Below are 18,418 nucleotides of genomic sequence, written 5' to 3' on the forward strand. Positions count from 1 at the left end.
GAAGGACTGAGAAAAGCCCAAATGCTTTTAGAAAATGATATCATTTTCTAAAAATCTACATGGTGAAGAGAAGACTGTCCAACAGATAGCATTATATATTATAAAGTTATTATAATTAAAATAAAATAGTATTTGTGAAGGAATAGGCTTCTAGATCAATGGAACAAAATAGAAAGTAAAAAATAAAACAGGTTTATAGAAATAAAAGGTTAAAATATACTAAAGGGGCATCTGAAACCAGTGGATGATAGATTATTTAATAATAATTTTGTGACAAATTCTTAATTTGAAGTTTAGATCTTATCACATATCACCCAGAAGTATAAAGTACAGATGGTCTAAAGGACTAAACTGAAAATAGAAAACTATAAAGGATTAGGAAAAAATTGGAAAAAAATCCTTATAACCTTGCAAATTTAAGGCCTTAAGGCACCAAATACAAAAATAATAAAGGAAATAACTGATAATAACCAAAAATAACTGATAAATTTTTATGAACAAAAATTTTTGTATGTAAAATATACTTAAGGCAAAAGTGACAGACAAGGAGAGAATAGTTTCACGTGTAACCATCAAAGAACTAAAATATATTATACAATTAGAAAATAAAACTAATTCCTAAAAATCAGTAAGAAAAAGACAAATAGTCCAATAAAATAACAGATTAAAAAAAATGTAAATTGCTTATCAAGGCTAGTGGGATGGACAAAAGAAGAAAAGTGCAAATAGCTTTAAACACAGGAAAAATTGCTCAATTTCAGTAGTAATTATGAAAATGTTAGCCAAAGGGAATTTTTTTTCTTCACATAAAATTGGCAAAAATTTAGCAGACTGACAACACTATTGTTGACAACGTGAGAGAACATACTCACACATTGTTATGGCTATGCAAATTGCTATGAGGTTTTGGGAGCTTAATTTGGCAAGTCAATTTTAAAATTAAAGACCCACATGTTACTGTTGCACCTTTAGTTCTTATTGTTTCAAAAAGTTCCGGGAAAAAGCTCAGTCCAGGAAAAACAAAAACTGGTTGGATCCGGAGATGCCTGAGTTGGAGATGAGCTTGGTGAACTTTCCCATTACCATACTACAGGCCCCTCCCAGGGAGGAGCTTATTCCCCATTTTCTATACAGGCTACTATGTAGAAGCATGAGGCAACACAGTGAGACCCTGCATTAAAAAATAATAATAATAATAATTAACCAAAAATAACCTATCAGAGTTTTGATGTCTCTGGAAGTGCAGCACCATCCCCACCTAGTGGAGAGGAGTGGGTACTGCCACTAGCTCAAGGTCACTCCCTGGGAGGCAGAGGCAGTGCCTCTTCTCCATCAATGCCTTGCAAAGATTAGCAGTAGAAGACAAATTTCAAGCCACTTCAGAATAAATAGAAAGCTAATTGAGGTGGAGATGTGACATTTTACACCTGCAAGTGAATCATGCGAACTCTCAAGAGTATCCCTTGAGGCAGTCATTCCATGTTTCTGGACAACAGTCTCTACTTGAGCTAGATAATGATGATTTACACTTGAACCAAACTTTTTACTTTTATTCTATGATCATAACAATCCCATGAGACAGATTTTTAATGACCTTCTGTTTTGCGGAGGAGAAAATGGGTGCTTGGACTAAATAAAAGACCTTTTCTAGGCAATATGTTAGCAGGTCAATCAGGGCTGATACCAAATTCTATGGCTTGAGGACCTGAGTCCTCAATTGTCTTTATGGGGGCCTCAGGACCAGGGATGTGGCTGAGGCATTCACAGAAGATCTTGTAGAAGACACTGGTGAAATCTTGGACCATATCTTTGGACCTGCATGAGTTGTCTGCAGCCACAGGGGACAGTTTCTGGCCAAACTAAGAGTATAGGGCATGGCAGCTAGGCTCCACAAGGGTTTGATATTGGGTTGACAGTGATGTGCAGGTCTTCACCAGAAGAGGTGGGGGCAAGGGCAAGGGCATAGCACAATCAAAGGCACAAGGCTGGGAATGAGCAGGGTGTAGAGAATATAAAGTTAGTCTGGTTGGGAGCCCATGAATTATCTGAAATAGTAAGCAAGACCATTTGTGCATGTGTGAGTGTGTGTGTCTATACAAGTGCATTTTTAAAGGGAGAAAATTCATGGCTTTAATCACATTTGTTTTGAACTAAACCATGTGGGAAGAACCACCGAGGATCCAGAGAAGGGGACTGATGTGGACTAAAGAATCACAGAATATTGAAATAATGTTTACTGAGCCCTAGTGTCAATCTCAGACAGAGCTTAGCTCTTTGTAAACATCTCTTTCACTTGTCACGAACACCCTTTGAGGTGGGTTCTAATATCATCTTCATTTTACAGATGAGGAAACCGAGAACTAGAGAGATGCCTTGTCCAAGGCCACACAGTTGGATCTGAACCCAGGCAGTCTGACTCTAGATCCCTCAACCCTAAACCCAAGGCCAGTGGCTCTTAAACTTGAGTGCACAGTGGAATCGCCAGGAGGGCTTGTTATAACAGATACGGCTGGGTCCCATGCCCAGAATCTCCAATTTGGCAGATTTCTAATGAGTTCCCTGGTGGTGCTGATGCTGCTGGTCTGGGGGCCATACTTCACAAACCACACTTTGAATTCTAGGCCATCATCTCCAAAGAGGACGTGGAGTCCCAAAGAGTTGATGTGACCTGTCTAGAGTGACTCAGCTACTTAGCAGCAAAACCAAGACGAGAATCTGGGTCTGTGGATTCCAAACCCAGGACTCCATGCCACTTGTGCTTGGAGGAGGGCACATCTTACCTAATAGAGTGTGTGTGCATTTGCACGTGTGCACTTCCATTACCTGACGTGTGTCCAGATCCCGGAGCTGGGCGCTGGGGGAAGATGGTTCTTTGCTTGGCTCTTCTGAGCCCAGTCGGGCTCTTCTCCACCTCCTGGCCCGCCGGTCTGTGGTGTGGGGGGCCTCCTCCGGCTCGCTGCTGTCTGAGGTCTCCCTGCTGGCCACCTGGGGGTTGAAGTTCACGTCCAGTTCTCCCTGCAGGTGCATCTTCTCGGCTGCAGGGTTCCTGGGGGCCTTCCTCTGCAACCAGGACAGCTTGGCCTGGTGTCCAACTTCTCGGGAAGAGCCCGCGGAGGAAGTCTCCGAGTCGGAGCACATGGCCTCAGGGTTGGGGGAGATTGCGGAGGATGGGGAGGCAGCTATGGGGCCTTGGTCAGTGCTCTGGGCCTGTGTGGGCTGAGGCTGGGGGTTCCTGGGCAGGCCCTGGGACCTGGGACACAGCTTGCTCAAGGCCTCACTCCAGTCAAAGTCTTCCTCGCTATCGGAGCCCATCTCATCGTAGGCAGATGCCACACTGGAGGCCACCTCCAGGGCCTGAAATGTCCCACTCTTAGGTTTGGCCAGTAGTCGGGTAGGGGGCGGAGCGCCATCCTTCAGGGCCACCCAGTTCCCGTCGGGGCTCTGTAAAACTGGGGCCAGGTCTGTGGATGGAGAAGATAGAGAAAGCAGAGAGGGGCTGTTGTCACTTTAATGCAAGATGAGGTTGCCACTTGTTACCTCCCCAAGAGTGGCTTGTGGGGGTGTTGGAGAGCAGTTGCCTTTGGGAAGCCCAGGAGGGCAAACCCAATTGGTGCGCAGAGTTCAAAGTTCCCCGAGGAATCCCCTGAAAGCTCAAAGGGTCCCAGTGCTTCACAGATGGAGAGAAACTTGGAGATCTGGCTCCTATTTCAGTCTACCTGGGTTGACGCCACCTCAGTCTCCTCAGCACTGCCACACTCTGCCCTAGGCTTGTTTGGAAGGGGAGGGGAGAGGGCTGCAGTTGGCAGTACCAGCTTCTGGCTCTTTGACCTTGGGCTACAATTTTGTCTCTTGGATCCTTAGTTTCCCCTCACTGATGGGAAACAATTCCACTACCTGCCCTGGCATACCTCAGAGGTTAACGCATCTGCTCTTGGCTCTTTTATAGATCCTACTTCATAACAGGTTCCTGAGATAGGCACGTAGGTCTATTTTTAACTCAAGGAACATGCCCCACTCTGGAAAGGACTTGAGGCCAAAAAAACTTTGGTATTTCCAATCTCATTTTACAGATGAGGAAACGAAGACGAGCGAAGTTAAGTAACTTGTTAAAGGTCACAGAGCTGCTAACTTGTAGAGTGAGGATGAGGTGCATCCTCTACCTGACTCCAAGGCAGCTCTGGGCTACAGACTGTGCCTCGGAAGCCCCGGCCAGCTGCAAAGCACCATCCAAGGGCAGCTGGAGCAGCTCTCAGGCTGTGACTATGGACTGGAGTGGTCTAAACTGGGCTCAGATCTGCCCAGAACATGGTCCCAAGGATTGATCTGCATGCTGGGGGTGGATTGGTAAAAGTTGTTTTGTCTTGTTTAAGGTGAACAGGAAAATGCTTTCTTCCCATGTGTCTGTGGGGTGGGAATAAGGTGACATGCTGCTCCTTTGGCTATGGGTACTTGGCCCAGGACTGAGGCCTCAGGCACAGCAGTTGCCAGCAGGAGCTGCCTTTTTTTTTTTTTTGAGACAGAGTTTCACTCTTGTTACCCAGGCTGCAGTGCAACGGCACAATCTCGGCTCACTGCAACCTCTACCTCCCAAGTTCAAGCGATTCTCCTGCCTCAGCCTCCTGAGTAGCTGGGATTACAGGTGCACGCCACCACGCCTGGCTACTTTTGTATTTTTAGTAAAGACGGGGTTTCACCATGTTGGTCAGACTGGTCTTGAACTCCTGACCTCAGGTGATCCACCTGCCTCAGCCTCCCAAAGTGCTGGGATTACAGGCGTGAGCCACCGTGCCCAGCCTTTTTTTTTTTTTTTTTTTTTTTTTTTTTTAAAACCAGGACTGTTGCAGAGATGTCTGTGGGAAGTGATGAGGACCCCAGGGCTTTGAAGAAACCATTCCCCAACTTGTGTGTGGACATCTGCTTCGGGGCTTAAGGCCTGCAGCAGCCACAGCCCTGATGTAGGAGGACTCTGAGGCAGGGCCTTACTTTATGCTACTTAAAACACACAGGTTTTCTACCAGTTAAACTGCTACTGCTCCACATAATAAAATGAAAGTTATCAGTATTTCACAGTGCTGCCCACAGAGCATTGTACCTGCTAAGCCTGTTACAGAACCACAGCCTTAGGGGAATTCAGATGTTGGTGGAACATATGTTTTCGACAGCGACCCAGTTCCACTTCCACTGCCTGACTGCAGCTCAGACTGGCAGGACATTGAGTTCTTTTTATTTTGAGAGTCAGGAAGTGGGGCTTTGTCTGACGAGGAGGATACTGGACCCCGGCAGTGGGCTGATACAAGCAGGGGCCTCCAAGAAGCCTGAGACCACACACCAGCCTTTCTCCTGCCGCTCCTGCCTTCAGTGTCCCTCTCCACCATTTCCATGTAGTGAAGCCCCAGTGACCCTACGACACCTCATCCCACTGGTGGGAACGGCCTTTTCCTGGAGGGCATTCTCATCTCCCTGCTGGACTTGGCCTCTCTTCTCTGAGCTCTCCTGGTGTGGGACCTGGCTGGCTCATCGCACGTTCTTCCACGTGTTCTAGCTGTCACACACCTGCTGAGCATGAGGACAAAGTCCCTGAGGCAGGGCCTGGATCTCAGGCATCGCTTTATCCTTAGAAGCAGCCTAGCCTTCTCTGTCCCAGAGTCAGTGTGTGCAGTGGAAAGACCAGTGGCCTCGAAGCCAGAGGTCCAGGAGGAAGCCCCACTCAGCCACCTGGCAGCTGTGTGATCCTCTGTGTCTCGGTTCTCTGACTGGTGAAAAGGGCTTAGCTAACACCTCTCTGGGTTGTCAAAGGACTACACAAGGGGATGCTCGTGAGAGTGTTACACATGCCTGCTCAGAGAGATTAATTCCTGATGGCTCCTTTACCCTTGTCTATAAATGAAGGAGGCTGCTTTAGTGTAGGGCAAAGAACAAGAGCTTTGGATTCAAGCAGACGCAGGGCTGATCCCCAGCGACTGAATTTACTAGCAGGTGACCTTGGTTAGAGAACACTTCTGGGCCTACTTCCTTGCCCAACAGTGGGGTCAGTGTGACCCACCTTTGGCTATCAGTAGAATTATTATGAGATAACGCATGTAAAGCATCAATCCTAGTGCCTGCTATACTTAGGGCCCTGAGCTATTTTTAGCTTATATCTGTTGAATTCGATTTAGCAGTAGTACTTAACACCTGGTTATGAATTAACACCCATGCACTCCATATGTATGTATACAGAAAAGAGATATGCATCTGATAGTCACTATTCAGTATTACACATTAATATCTATACAGCAACACCATTTTCATTGACGGTGGAATTATTCAGAAGAGTGGCTCACTAGGGTTGTTATTACCATTTGTTATTGGGCTCTACTTGTGGTGGTGGTAATAGCAGGTCTTTTGAGAAAAGTATTTCTCTTTTGCTGACATTCTCCTAATGCTGTGTCTGGGGATTGTCAGTCAGGTGGTAAGGGTTTCTCAGGAATGCTCAGGTTCTCAGTGAAGCTATGCATGGCTAGTAAGTAGTTATATTGATTTTTCCTGTAGCAGGCTCTGTGGGTGCCCTACCCCAAACCTTGGCCCTCACCACGTCAGTGTATGCCAGCTGGACTTCCAATTGCCAGCACTTGCAAGTCTTCACCTGAGGCTTGCTCTGGCTACTAGAGCCTGTGTTGCTTACCCCAGGGGCAGGGTGGAAGTACCCAGGATTCATCACCTCCTGGGAGCAGCCCTCAACCAATGAGTAGGGGAGCTGGTGGCTAAGTATCCCAGCTCTCTTGCTTGCCAAGCAGGTGAGTCTTCTATATTGGCTCCCAGAGTCCCCAGTGGGGTCAAGCTCCAGCCACCCACAGTGGCCATCTGCTCAGTAACAAGTCATTTTATTGCCTGATTTTCTTTCCTTGTTTCACATTTCTACTCCCCTCCCTGTGTGTTTTCTGGGCTCACCTCGCAAATAAATTATAGGTCTTCAGATTCTCATATTAGGGTCTGCTTCTGGTGGGAGTCAAACCAAGACACCCACATGATGCAAAGTGGACTCTGAGCATGGCTGCGGAGCACTCACTCTAAGAAGAAAGGAAAAGTTCTCTGGGCCTTCTAATCTGTCACTGAGGCTGTTCTCTGGACCATCTTTCAAGACTTGACTTACACATCACTCCTCAATTGCATATGCTTGGTCTTCCTTCCTTGAGGAGCTGGCTATTCTGTTCTCTGAGCTTTGCCAAAAAGCTTTCATTTCTTAACACTCAAACTATATTATAGTTTATATTCTTGGTTGTCTACCCCACCCCTCAATCCTGATCGTGAGCTCCTTAAGGACAGAGCCACGTCTTCTTCACTGCTGTGCTCCCAGCCCCTGGCCAACATTGGGTCCCATCCTGGGCACATGAAGACTACTTGTTAATGAACACAGGCACCAAAGGCTACAGGGGCGATGGGGCTCATTGAGCAGTTCTCAATGAACCCGGCTGTCTACAGCTTCTCCTGGGCCCTGGGATGAATCCAAAGAAGGAGACCCTGGATGGTGCCACTCAGGGCTGGCTCTAGGGTTGACCATGTTGTAAATGTGGTCCCTGGGCTCCAATACCTACGACATGGTGAGATGGCATTTGGCCCATTGCCAACTCCCCTTCTCCTGCTTTTTTATAACCCCAGGTTGCCTCATGCCTCCGTGGAAGCTAGAAGTTGACCAACTTTTACCTCAGAAAATTTTACTTCTTAGCAAAAACACAGATGGCTCCCTGAATACCCAACCATGTGAAAACTTCGGTGGTTTTTGAGCAGCATCATCAAAGCTGCACCTGCACTCTGATATCCCAGTCTCTCGGTCCATCAGGAACACCCCTCGGGGATCCTGCTCCTGCTTCCTCTTTCTCCAAATTCCTGCTCTTCCATTATTGTGCAGACAACTAACTCTCAGTGAGTGATCCCAGAGCAGTGACAATTCCCCGATCTTTATTTCCCCAACACTGAGCATACACAGCATATACAGTAGATGCCCAGTCAAGGTTTACAAAGTGAAAATGCATTTGGGGGAAACCCATTAACTGCTATAAGCACTGTCAAGACTGAAAGCGGAGTTACTGTGGTTTACCCAAACCACAGTGTCCCTAAGACTGACCCCAACTGGGCACTAACAGGAATCTGAATCAACCCTCCTCCTGAGGCATAAACACAACTGCTAAATATAGCTGAGTGGGCATTCACCTTCTAAGATGACCTCCACCTCCAGAACTCCTCTATTTGATGTTTCCGCCCAACTGAGACTGAGCAATGACTGTAGGAATAATGTGCTTCCTGCTAAACATTTCAGACATCCCTCAAGACCTCTGAGGCTGGCATGGACAGTTTAGCATGTCAAGGGCTAAAAATTCCTCAGAAAACCAGAAGCTTTCCACCCAAGTCCTTTTAAAAAAATTTTAAATCTTTATCCTGAGAGATGCCTAGATTTTTGAGCAGAATGTGAAATATTTTTTTGGGTGTGTGATGTTGTGGAACTAAGTTTTATGTTTATATACAATTGAAAAATTACCTATGGGTGCCTAATTTTACAGAAAATTATGTCCAAAATCATGTTTGGGAAACAAAATTCCTTTGCAAATTTATTATGAATGCTTATAATCCAGTTGGAAACTATTTTGTGAAACAGAGCATCTTGTAGTTGTTTTTGTAATATCCTACACATTTATCACTTTGCAAGTCTGAATTTTGAAATGATGTTTTTTGTTTGTTTGTTTTTATGGTAGTGAGACACTTATAATGCAGTAGTTGAAAGCCTGCAAATTGGAGTCATGATGTTTGGATTTGAGGACCAGCTCTGCCTACGTTGGCTGTGGGGTCTTGAACAAGTCACTTAACTTCCCTGTCCATCAGTGTTCTTATCCGCAAAACAAAATAATGACAGTGTCTAGTAATGCTGTTGGAGGAAAAAATAAAATAGTGCCTACATATGGACTCTGTATGTTTTCAAGTGATTTTAGAAAGCTAGATATTGTGCATTGAAGTTCTATTATGTGGTATTCTCAGGTACTCTATGGAATCTAACAGTCCCTTTTCTGTGTGCATTTGCAATCCATAGAGAAGGAGAGAGAAGTGAGAAAATGAGGAAGAAGAGAGAGAGTGAGAATATGAATGAATGAATATGAATAGACTGGGAGGGCGGAGGGAGGAAAGAAAGGCATATCTAGAAAAGAAAAATGCCCTTAAAAAACAAAAATGAACACCATATACCTAAGTAAAGAAACGATCATCTGCTGCAGAATTTCTGCAATGTCATGGCACTGCAGTTTCTACTGATAGGTACTAAAAGGTCAATATAAAAATAATCTCTTTTGGTAAATCTTTAGAATGACAGTTAAAAATATTTAATGTTTTCTGATTCTTTGCACTGTGATAATAATGGATTTTGTTTCTACAGTTGTTGGTTAAATCTTTTCCCTTTTAGAGTAGAAATAACAGCACAATCTTTAAAAGCTTATTACTAGGATGGCTATGCTGCTGTTAATCTTTTTTGTTGTTTTCATTGTTCAGGAAAGGGGTCTGACAGGACATGAGATGAGAATACTGTTAATGGCTTCTTCATGTGAAGACAAATATGCCTGGCCTCGCGACACAGTGTGTGTATGCAGGAAATAGGAAGAGAGGAGTAGACCTGTGCACGGGTGGGGGGAAGATTTAGTCTGACATTCATGTAGACCAGGAGGCCCCCTAAGCACAGGGACTTCATGGCCCTCGGCCATCACCCACGGTGATGGGTCCAAGAACCTTAAAGTCTTCTGATATGAGACTTTAGGAAAATGACTCAGTTCATTTGAACCCCTTCATTTTGAGGGATTACATGACTCAACAGCTTTACAAAGGACCACGTGCCATACATGTTGAAGAGTCTCTAAAGAGGCAAGCTGACTTGTCCCATGTAGAGGCAGGACATTCAAGGGGGAGGAAGCAGGAAGAGCAGAGGCGCAGGCAAATAGCAATGCCATCCTCAGGACGTCCCTCAGGCAGGGGCAGACAACTGCCCACCAAAGACTCATGACCCAGCCATGTTACTGGTATGCATCTGCCTGGCCAGGATGCCATTTTTCAGGGCCTCCTGCATTGAGGTGGGGCCACGCGACCAGTTCCTGTCCACAGGTTGGGAGTGAAAGTGGTGTGAGCTCTCCCTGCTGAGATGGTTAAGAAGCAGGTCCCTGCCTTCTCCATTCTCCCTTCCTCCATCTGCTGTCTGAATGTGGATGAGCCCATAAAAGACTCAGAGGCCCTGGAGGATGATAGAGTCACAAGGTGGGAACCTTGTACTTTGGCCTCTGAAGGCTTCCCACAGGCCAGGGGTACTTGTACTGCACTGTTGTGTGATGAAAAAGAAAATGATTGCATTAAACCGCTTAGATATTCAGTTTACTTGTTATAGTGGCATATGCTACCCTAACTAATGTATCCAGTTTCAGAAAGGACATCCTTAAAACCAGACCTACAGACCCAAATTTGGTGGGACTCAAATCCCTTTGAAAGTTGAAATGCCATGAGAGGTTAGTTTAATGTTCCTGGCCTACATAAGACACATTCTCCTAGTCCACACAGAACAGGTAGCTGAAGTGGGTGTGCAGTGGAGTGATGTGAACACCCTTGTCCAGGAGCCTCCCCACCTCTCCCCACCCCCGTCCCACAGGTCTCAGCACAGAGCATAGAATATGATGACACCCTGAGAGCCTTCATCCTGCCAGAGCAGCTAGGAAAACTGCCTGAGTGGAGAACATGACCACATTATATATTGTGTGTTGTGCTGGAGGCCTCATGACGTGGTGGCCCAGAGGGACACACACCAGTTCAGACTTATGGGAAGAGGAGCTGAGTGGCCATGCAATAGCTGAGAAGCCTCCAAACCACACTTTTGAAACCCACAGACCAACTAGATGCTGCTTAAAACAGTTACTTGTTTCATCCAGCCTGTCCACGCTCTTCCAGCTGGGCAGAGCAGACTCTGCTCTTGGGTGTTGGCCTTGGTCCCTTGGCTGCCTCGATGCAGCCTCTGCTGGAGGAGTCTTCAGGGCTTCTTCTCCAGTGATTGAGAAGGCAGACTGGGACCGCTGTGGAAAGAAAAGAGGGGAAGGGGTGAGCTCATAAGTACAATGCCTGGGAGGTATGCCTTCACTTTTTGGGGGCAGACATTGTACAGCATGGAGAAAACATGTTTAATGGTAATGGCTCTTTTCATGTGAGCCTTAAAAGCTGCAAATCAGTGTATAATGCCAGCTAATGGTACAAATGTTTATTCCCTTGCAAGTCAGCCAGGCCTAGTAGAAAGAAAGAGATGTAGTAGAATTTTATGGGGCCAGCTGTCATACGGCTCTTTCTTATCCACCACTCTTGCAGCCAATATTTCTCAGGGCCAACTGTGCATGATGAGTTGCTCTCGAGTGTGCAAAATGGAAAGCATCTTCTCCTCAAAGGTCTCCAAACCTGAAGAGATCCCAGAGCAAGGTATGATCCATCCACAGCACAGGACTATTACAACATATTCCCATGTAGCTCCTAAATTAAAGGAAGGAAAAAAACTCTAACCTAAGGATAAGTGGCAGAAATGGAAATTCAAGTGACTGACAGGAACAAATTCAAATTGAATTACATATATATAATGCATTATATACGCATTATAGATATATTTATATATAATATGTTGTATTGTGATGCTCAAATGTTGTATAGAGAATTTTATCAAATAGAATGAGACTAAGTTTTCCTTTGCCATTTAATGAAGGAATGATATTTTACTGCTTATTTTACTCTTTTTACATTGGTAATCTTAGGAAGGAAAGAGTATATTCACAAAGCCACTGAAAGCATCTATGATTACAGTATTAAACAAAGTACTGATCAGAAGCTCAGGCCCCTTTGCAGTGGGCTTCCCCCTGCTGGTTGACATCAGCACCAGCAGCCCCTACTCCCTTCTGTCCCAGTGCAAAGCGTGCTCATTTCCTCGCCTTTCTCTCTCCCACAGGTACCTAGACTAGGAGACAAAGGCAAGCTCTCTCAGAAAAGAGCTGTGGGCAGGGCCATGGGGTGCTTTGGAGCTGGACCCAGGAGTCAGCTGTGCCTGGGCTCCATGACCACCTTGGCTACACTACCTTGGCCAAGTGACTTAATTCCTTGAGAGATGTGGAAACTTAATCTTGCCCTGCACTCACAGTAAACTGTATGATAATGGTAGCTTTAAAAAAAGGTATGAGAGAATAACAAAGAAAGAAATATGGCAAAAATGAGCGCAGGATACTTGGGTGACAACACTGAGCTTTAAGATTAGAGGTTGGAAGAGGAAGATGCACTCAATGGCCTTGCCTCCTAAGGACTCTGGACCAGTCTGAGGAAAGACACAGAGACAGATGAGGATCAAAACCCAGCATCCCCATTATCGCAGGCCAGGCTAGGACCCAGGACCCCTCACATACAGGGCGTCTGGTACACTCTGTTGGAGAGTGGTAATGCAGGCCAGTTCTGATTCAGAAAGAGTCGTAGGAAACCTCTACTTCCCCCATGAGACCTGGGGGTGATCTAGGAGGAATGTGGGCTTACAGAACAAATATGGAACCCTCTAAGCTATGAACCAAGTGTTACAACCTGCTCCCATCCCTTCAAATATAGAGGAGAGAGCATGATGGGCCTCCAGACCGGCCTTTCGATGCAATGGTCATAGGTGAACACAAGCCAGAGGTGATGAGCTCTCCCTGTCTTATCAATTCCTCAAGACACTGTGTGTTAATAAGGCTCAGTTCAAGCAGGCCATGGCCTGTGGGAAATCTACCAATTGCCCTCTTCCCCAAGCTGGGCTGTCATGGGCTTCTTCGATACTTATGTTTTACTGCACTCTTGCAAACATCTCTATTCTGGCCTGGGGCCCCCATTAGACTGTGGAGCAACTGAGGGTAATGTTCTTTTAGCGGTGACATCGTAGCCTCTGGCACAGTAACTGGTACAGAATTGGAAATCAATGAATGTTTGCTATCGAGTGAATGGTTACAAAATGAGTTTTTCAAAGTGCCTATTTTTTTTTTTTTTCCAATTTCTTACACAAAATTAGGGAGTAAGAGAAAGAAATAAAAAGGAGCCCATTATCATCTGCACTGACATCCTGGAGAGCAAGGTTTGACTTAGAGGAGAGCCAAGCTAACACACAAGCGAAGTGGCTTTTGGCTGAGTGTCACCTCTTTCATTCTGAGGGCAAAGCAAGCACTGACCCTGTCCCGAGTGTCCAGAGCAGTTTGGATGATGCAGCTTGACAGCACCCAAGGTGTTCATGGGGCTAGGAATTCACAGCCATTTTGCGATTTTGCTAAATATCTGCCAGAAAATGAGCAGCTTTCAGAGAGGACAGAGACTGAGGATGATGGTCAACTGGCAAGTGAAGTTATTAAAAATGAAGGAAAACATCGTTCTCTGGCAAACTTCCATGTATCAAGAGGGACATACCCTTGGCCCTGGTGTACATTGGGATTGGCTAGGTTTCTCCTCCTGTGTGATAACACAGCTCTGTCCACACCGTTACAGTTGTGCACTAACTTGCTGTGTCTTCCACACACAATGAACTCCATGAGGGCAGGGATGGCCTTTTGTTTGAGATCCTTGGTTGCATGTTTGTGACTGAATTTATAGGCTGTAAGACACAGTGCTGGCCCTTATGAAGCTGACAGTCTAGTTGCCAGATGCAGTATTATTACAGCCTCACAGAAGCCATTTACTGTATCTAGCCTTTAAAAAATATCTATAAGCTTCTCACTGTAAATCACTGAATATAAGTTTGGGGGGAAACAATACTTAATATTTCATTTTTCAGTGACTCAGACTTGTGTGTATATGTGGTGGCTGGGGTCCTTTTTTATGGGACAAAAATTCTCCCCCATTCCCTACAAAAGCCAAGACTAAAAAATGAAAACTCCCTCTCTGGTCCCAATAGCAGATAGTCTATTTCAGGCAAGTCATTGTTCCACACTAGAAAAAAACTACACCCTGACAACCACAAAAGGCGCAACAGAGCTGTCTCCAACAGGTTGTAGGCCACTGGTGGCCTACAGTCTCCAGCCAGGGTGGAAAAGACAGTTCTGAGACCCAGGTGTGATTCTGCCACAAATTCATTACAAGCAACACACGCCCAGCAGAGGGCACCACAACAATGCTTTTACTCACCAGCTAGTTCAGCCAGAGAGGAGTCATTTATTTGTTTATTACGCTGGCTTATAACCCTAGCTGAGCCCTCTGTGCCCACTTTTCTTTCCTACCCACAGCCTCTGCTTGTCTTACTTATTCTAGGGTACACAGAAGACGCAGGGCTGGTGACTGGAAGGACTGGTCTGAGTTATAGTGTCTGAACATCTGTGCAAGGGAGCTGTAGGGGGAGTCCATGGATCCAGGAATGTTAGCACATCAGCAATCCTTTGCATTGATGAACTTGAGAATTTGGGCTTTCAGAGAGGCCCTTCCTCTTAACTCCCTGGGCATTAACTTATGGGTGATACATTTGGTAGTGGGTAAATGCCAGCTCCTCCTCTTGCTATGTGGGATCCTGGAAAAACTTTAACTGTTCTAAGCCTCAGTTTCCTCATGTTAAGGGATCAGTATCATGCATAGCACAGAGAAAGCATTCAATAAATATTAGCCAAATAAGAGCATTTATTAAGTGTTACCACTGAGCCGGTGTAACCATTCTCTCACTCAACTTGATTGAGTAAACAGAGTCAGGATTAAATAACTTGCCCAAAGCATATGGATGGCCAAGGGTAAGGCAAGGGTTGAGCTCGGGTCTGACTGATTCCAATTCGATGCTCCTCCATGCTTTCTTGGTGTGTGCCTGATAGCCTTTGCTGCAAGCCTGGGAAAATGCACTCCTGGTTAATGCGCCCCAGCCCAGCAGGACATGCCATCTGAACCAACCGGTCCCGAAGCGCTGGGCAAAACACCCAGTGTGATCATCAGTTACTTTTGGTACACCATTCTTTGCAGTAGCTGCATCTCCTGTGTGGGCAGCAGCAATGTGTTCTACTTATATCTGTTGGAACCATAGATTGTTGCTATGATTGCTATGATTATCACCAACGGGACAGGCTCCCTGTGGTACCAACCGCAGCTTTAAAATAGTCTTTGCTCTCAAACAGCCCACAATAAAAAACAGGGAGAGAATGTTTTTAGTATCAAAGATTTGAGGACAAATCAAGAAGAGTGGTCATATGTATACATAACTGAGACATGGCTTTGCTTTGTGTTTTTAGGGTCAGATGTAAGTATTAAATTCAATCCGATAATTATAGCAATGATAAAAAGTACTTTAGTCCTATACTATGGCCATTCAAAAGAGAGAAGGAATGTGAGGAAGGAAATGACAGAGACAAAGGGAAAAGGCTGAGAAAGCAGGAAGGGACAAAAGACAGGAGAACGGAGAAAGCCAGACAGAGATTCATCTTAGTCACTGGGCACACAGTAAGTGTCTGGTCCCTGGTATCACCATCATCATTACAATAAGATCACAGTATTATTACAGAGAGGCCTTTTTATTTGCATGCACCCAAAGAGGCATGAAATGAATTATAACACCCACACTGGTGCCTTCTAGGATATTGCATCTTAAGGTTTTGAAAGCCAGGTCGCACTGACCCCCATACTGGCAGAGAGCACACAGTGAGGGAGGAAATTAAAAATGGAGCATTCACACCGAACCTTCTTCCAAGAGAACAGATGAGAAATCCCATCTGGATGGGGAAGAATTAAGTTTGGGTTTTGCAGTCAAGCCTAAGCACTGGTGCTGATGGGGTTTGGGGATTCTGCATGGTTATTTCTTAAGCCAAAGGTGTCTGGGTCTTTGGAAAATTGAAAAAGGGGAGGCCCTATCAGGAGGCCACAGGTTTAGGGCCCTCCACAGCCTGTAGGTCAGGATTCTGTCTCAAGATATCATAAAGACACCATCCTTAAGCCTGGCATCCTGTCAGCATCACTCAGGGGCTTCTGGTAATATGGAAGCCCTGGCTCCACCCCAGACCCCTTGCATCAAGACCCTTAAAGCAGGGCTTGGGCAGGTGATGCAGATGAGCGTCCAGGGTGAGAACAGCTTGAGGAAAAGTGGGAGAGCTATGTTCTCTGAAATACCCAAGAACCGAAACTCAGCCCATTGGTTTGTGTCCAGGCATATATATATATATATATATATATATATTTTTTTTTTTTTTTTCTGCCCAGCTAATTTTTTTTTTTTTTTTGAAATAGAGTTTCCCTCTTGTTGCCCAGACTGCAATGCAATGGTGTGATCTTGGCTCACTGCAACCTCCGCCTCCTGGGTTCAAGCAATTCTCTTGAACACCTCAGCCTCCCTAGTAGCTGGGATTACAGGTGCCCACCACCACACCCAGCTAATTTTTTGTATTTTTAGTAGAGACAGCATTTCACTATGTTGGTCAGGCTGATCTTGAACTCCTGACCGCAAGTGATCCACCCGCCTCAGCCTCCCAAAGTGCTGGGATTACAGGCGTGAGCCACCGTGCCCAGCCCACCCAGCTAATTTTTATTTTTATTTTTTGTAGAGATGGGGTCTCACTGTATTGCCCAGGCTGGTCTAGAATTTCTAGCCTCAAACGATCCTCCCACCTCAGCCTCCCAAAGTGCCAGGATTACAGGCATGAGCCACGTACCTGGCCTTGTATTTCTGCTTTTATGCCGTCTGTTCATCTCTTCTTCTTTATCTAAATCCCTAGACCAGTGCTGTGCAAATACAACTTGATGGATGATGGAAACATTCTACATCTGCACCGTCTAACATAGTCACCAGCAGGCACTGGTGCACCTGAGCACCTGAAATGTGGCCAGTGTGACCAAAGAACTAGATTTTTAGTTTTATTTAATTTACATTAAAATAGTCACTTGTGGCTTTTAGCCACCATACTGAACAGTGCAGCCTCAGAACCTCTCAGCTGAAAGGGACCGTGGAGGTCACTGAACTACCGATCTCATTTTAGAGAGGAAGAAGCTTGACCAACAGCTTTGGAGCAGGAAAGAGATATTCAAATTCTGGCCCCACTTATTACTACCTGTATGACTTTAGGCAAGTTATGTTAATACTTTAGCCTGAGTTTCTTCATCCATAAAATTGGTCTAATAATATATGTCCTTATGTTGTGGCCAGGATTAAAAGAAATCACATGTGATGTGCAAACACAGTGCACGGTCCTCAACCAATGGTTGTTTCTCACATTCCTTGCCTCAGCAGCAGCTACACATCCCCAGGGGGCACTAATAGCATTGTATTCCATATGAATGGGGGTTCCCAGAGGTGTGCCATATAGTGGCTTTGGCCAGGGTCAGTCCCTTTTGGGTCCTAACTCTTGGACCTGAAATTAACTCTTGGACTTAAGTCCTAGACCAGTGGTCTGAAATTTGGGTTCACTCTCCTGGCACAGGCTTTTTCATCATAGGATATTAGGGCCAGGTAAAGGAGTGGCTTAGCCTACATGAGTCTGCCCAGCCACGCTGGATACAGCATTTGAGAAAGTTGACCCTGTCTACCATATGTATCACCCCTGGTGGGCACCAGGCTGGCCCTGCTATGGTACTGGTGAGAGGGTTCCTGCCCAAGGGAAGTCAGGCCAGTGCCATCGGGGGGCAAGACATGGGGAACCACACCCAATGGGAGTCTGAGAATGGGAAGGGAGGGCAGCAAGCCAGAGACAAGGACAAAAGGAGGGAGGGATGAAGAGAAGTGGGAATAAGGTCAGGGGAGGATCCAGGTCATTTCCTGTCATTGCTGTTGGGGTATCTGTGGCTCATCTTCCTGAGCTGGCCAGTGTGGGTTCTGTGGGTCACCTCAGCTTGTCCTCTTAAATGTAGATGACTGAAGCCCAATGGGGACAGATGAGTATCTGTTTCACCACTTCAAGTATTGGTGGCGTTCAGGCTAGGACTTAGTATAGGCCTTTCTAAATGAGCCAATGAATTAAGACTTAATGCATTCTTATCACCACAGTTGGGACAGTGCAAGCTCTCCATCCCAGTAACCTTTTTTTTTTTTTTTTTTTTTTGAGACAGAGTCTCACTCTGTCACCCAGGCTGGAGTGCAGTGGCGCGATCTCCACCTCCCGGGTTCACACCATTCTCCTCCCTCAGCCTCCCAAGTAGCAGGGACTACAGGTGCCCGCCACTATGCTTGGCTAATTTTTTGTATTTTTAATAGAGATGGGGTTATACCGTATTAGCCAGAATGGTCTCTCAATCTCCTGATCTTGTGATCCACCCGCCTTGACCTCCCAAAGCGCTGGGATTACAGGCATGAGTCACTGCACCTGGCCTCCAATAACATTTTTTAAAAACTCTAATCACAGTGCTTGTCTTAAGTCAGGTACTAAAAATGATGATTTATGAGGGTATGGATCCCAGTGTTTTTGCTGGGACCTTAATTCCTACACTC

General features: G+C 45.7%; 1 protein-coding gene across 2 annotated transcripts in view; it reads right to left on the reverse strand.

Annotated features, from left to right (window-relative positions):
- MYRIP (myosin VIIA and Rab interacting protein) overlaps positions 1 to 18,418 on the reverse strand; it is a 403,697-nt gene that overhangs the window by 63,225 nt on the left and 322,054 nt on the right. For both annotated transcript variants that reach the window (XM_007983730.3, XM_007983733.3), the window contains 2 exons: positions 10,916 to 11,069; positions 2,824 to 3,461 (listed from right to left, as the gene is read on the reverse strand). In XM_007983730.3, the coding sequence (XP_007981921.3) occupies positions 2,824 to 3,461; positions 10,916 to 11,069 (792 nt within the window). The remainder of the gene's footprint in view (positions 1 to 2,823; positions 3,462 to 10,915; positions 11,070 to 18,418) is intronic.

The sequence above is a fragment of the Chlorocebus sabaeus genome, chromosome 22 (assembly GCF_047675955.1).
Source record: "Chlorocebus sabaeus isolate Y175 chromosome 22, mChlSab1.0.hap1, whole genome shotgun sequence".
Lineage (NCBI taxonomy): Eukaryota > Metazoa > Chordata > Mammalia > Primates > Cercopithecidae > Chlorocebus > Chlorocebus sabaeus.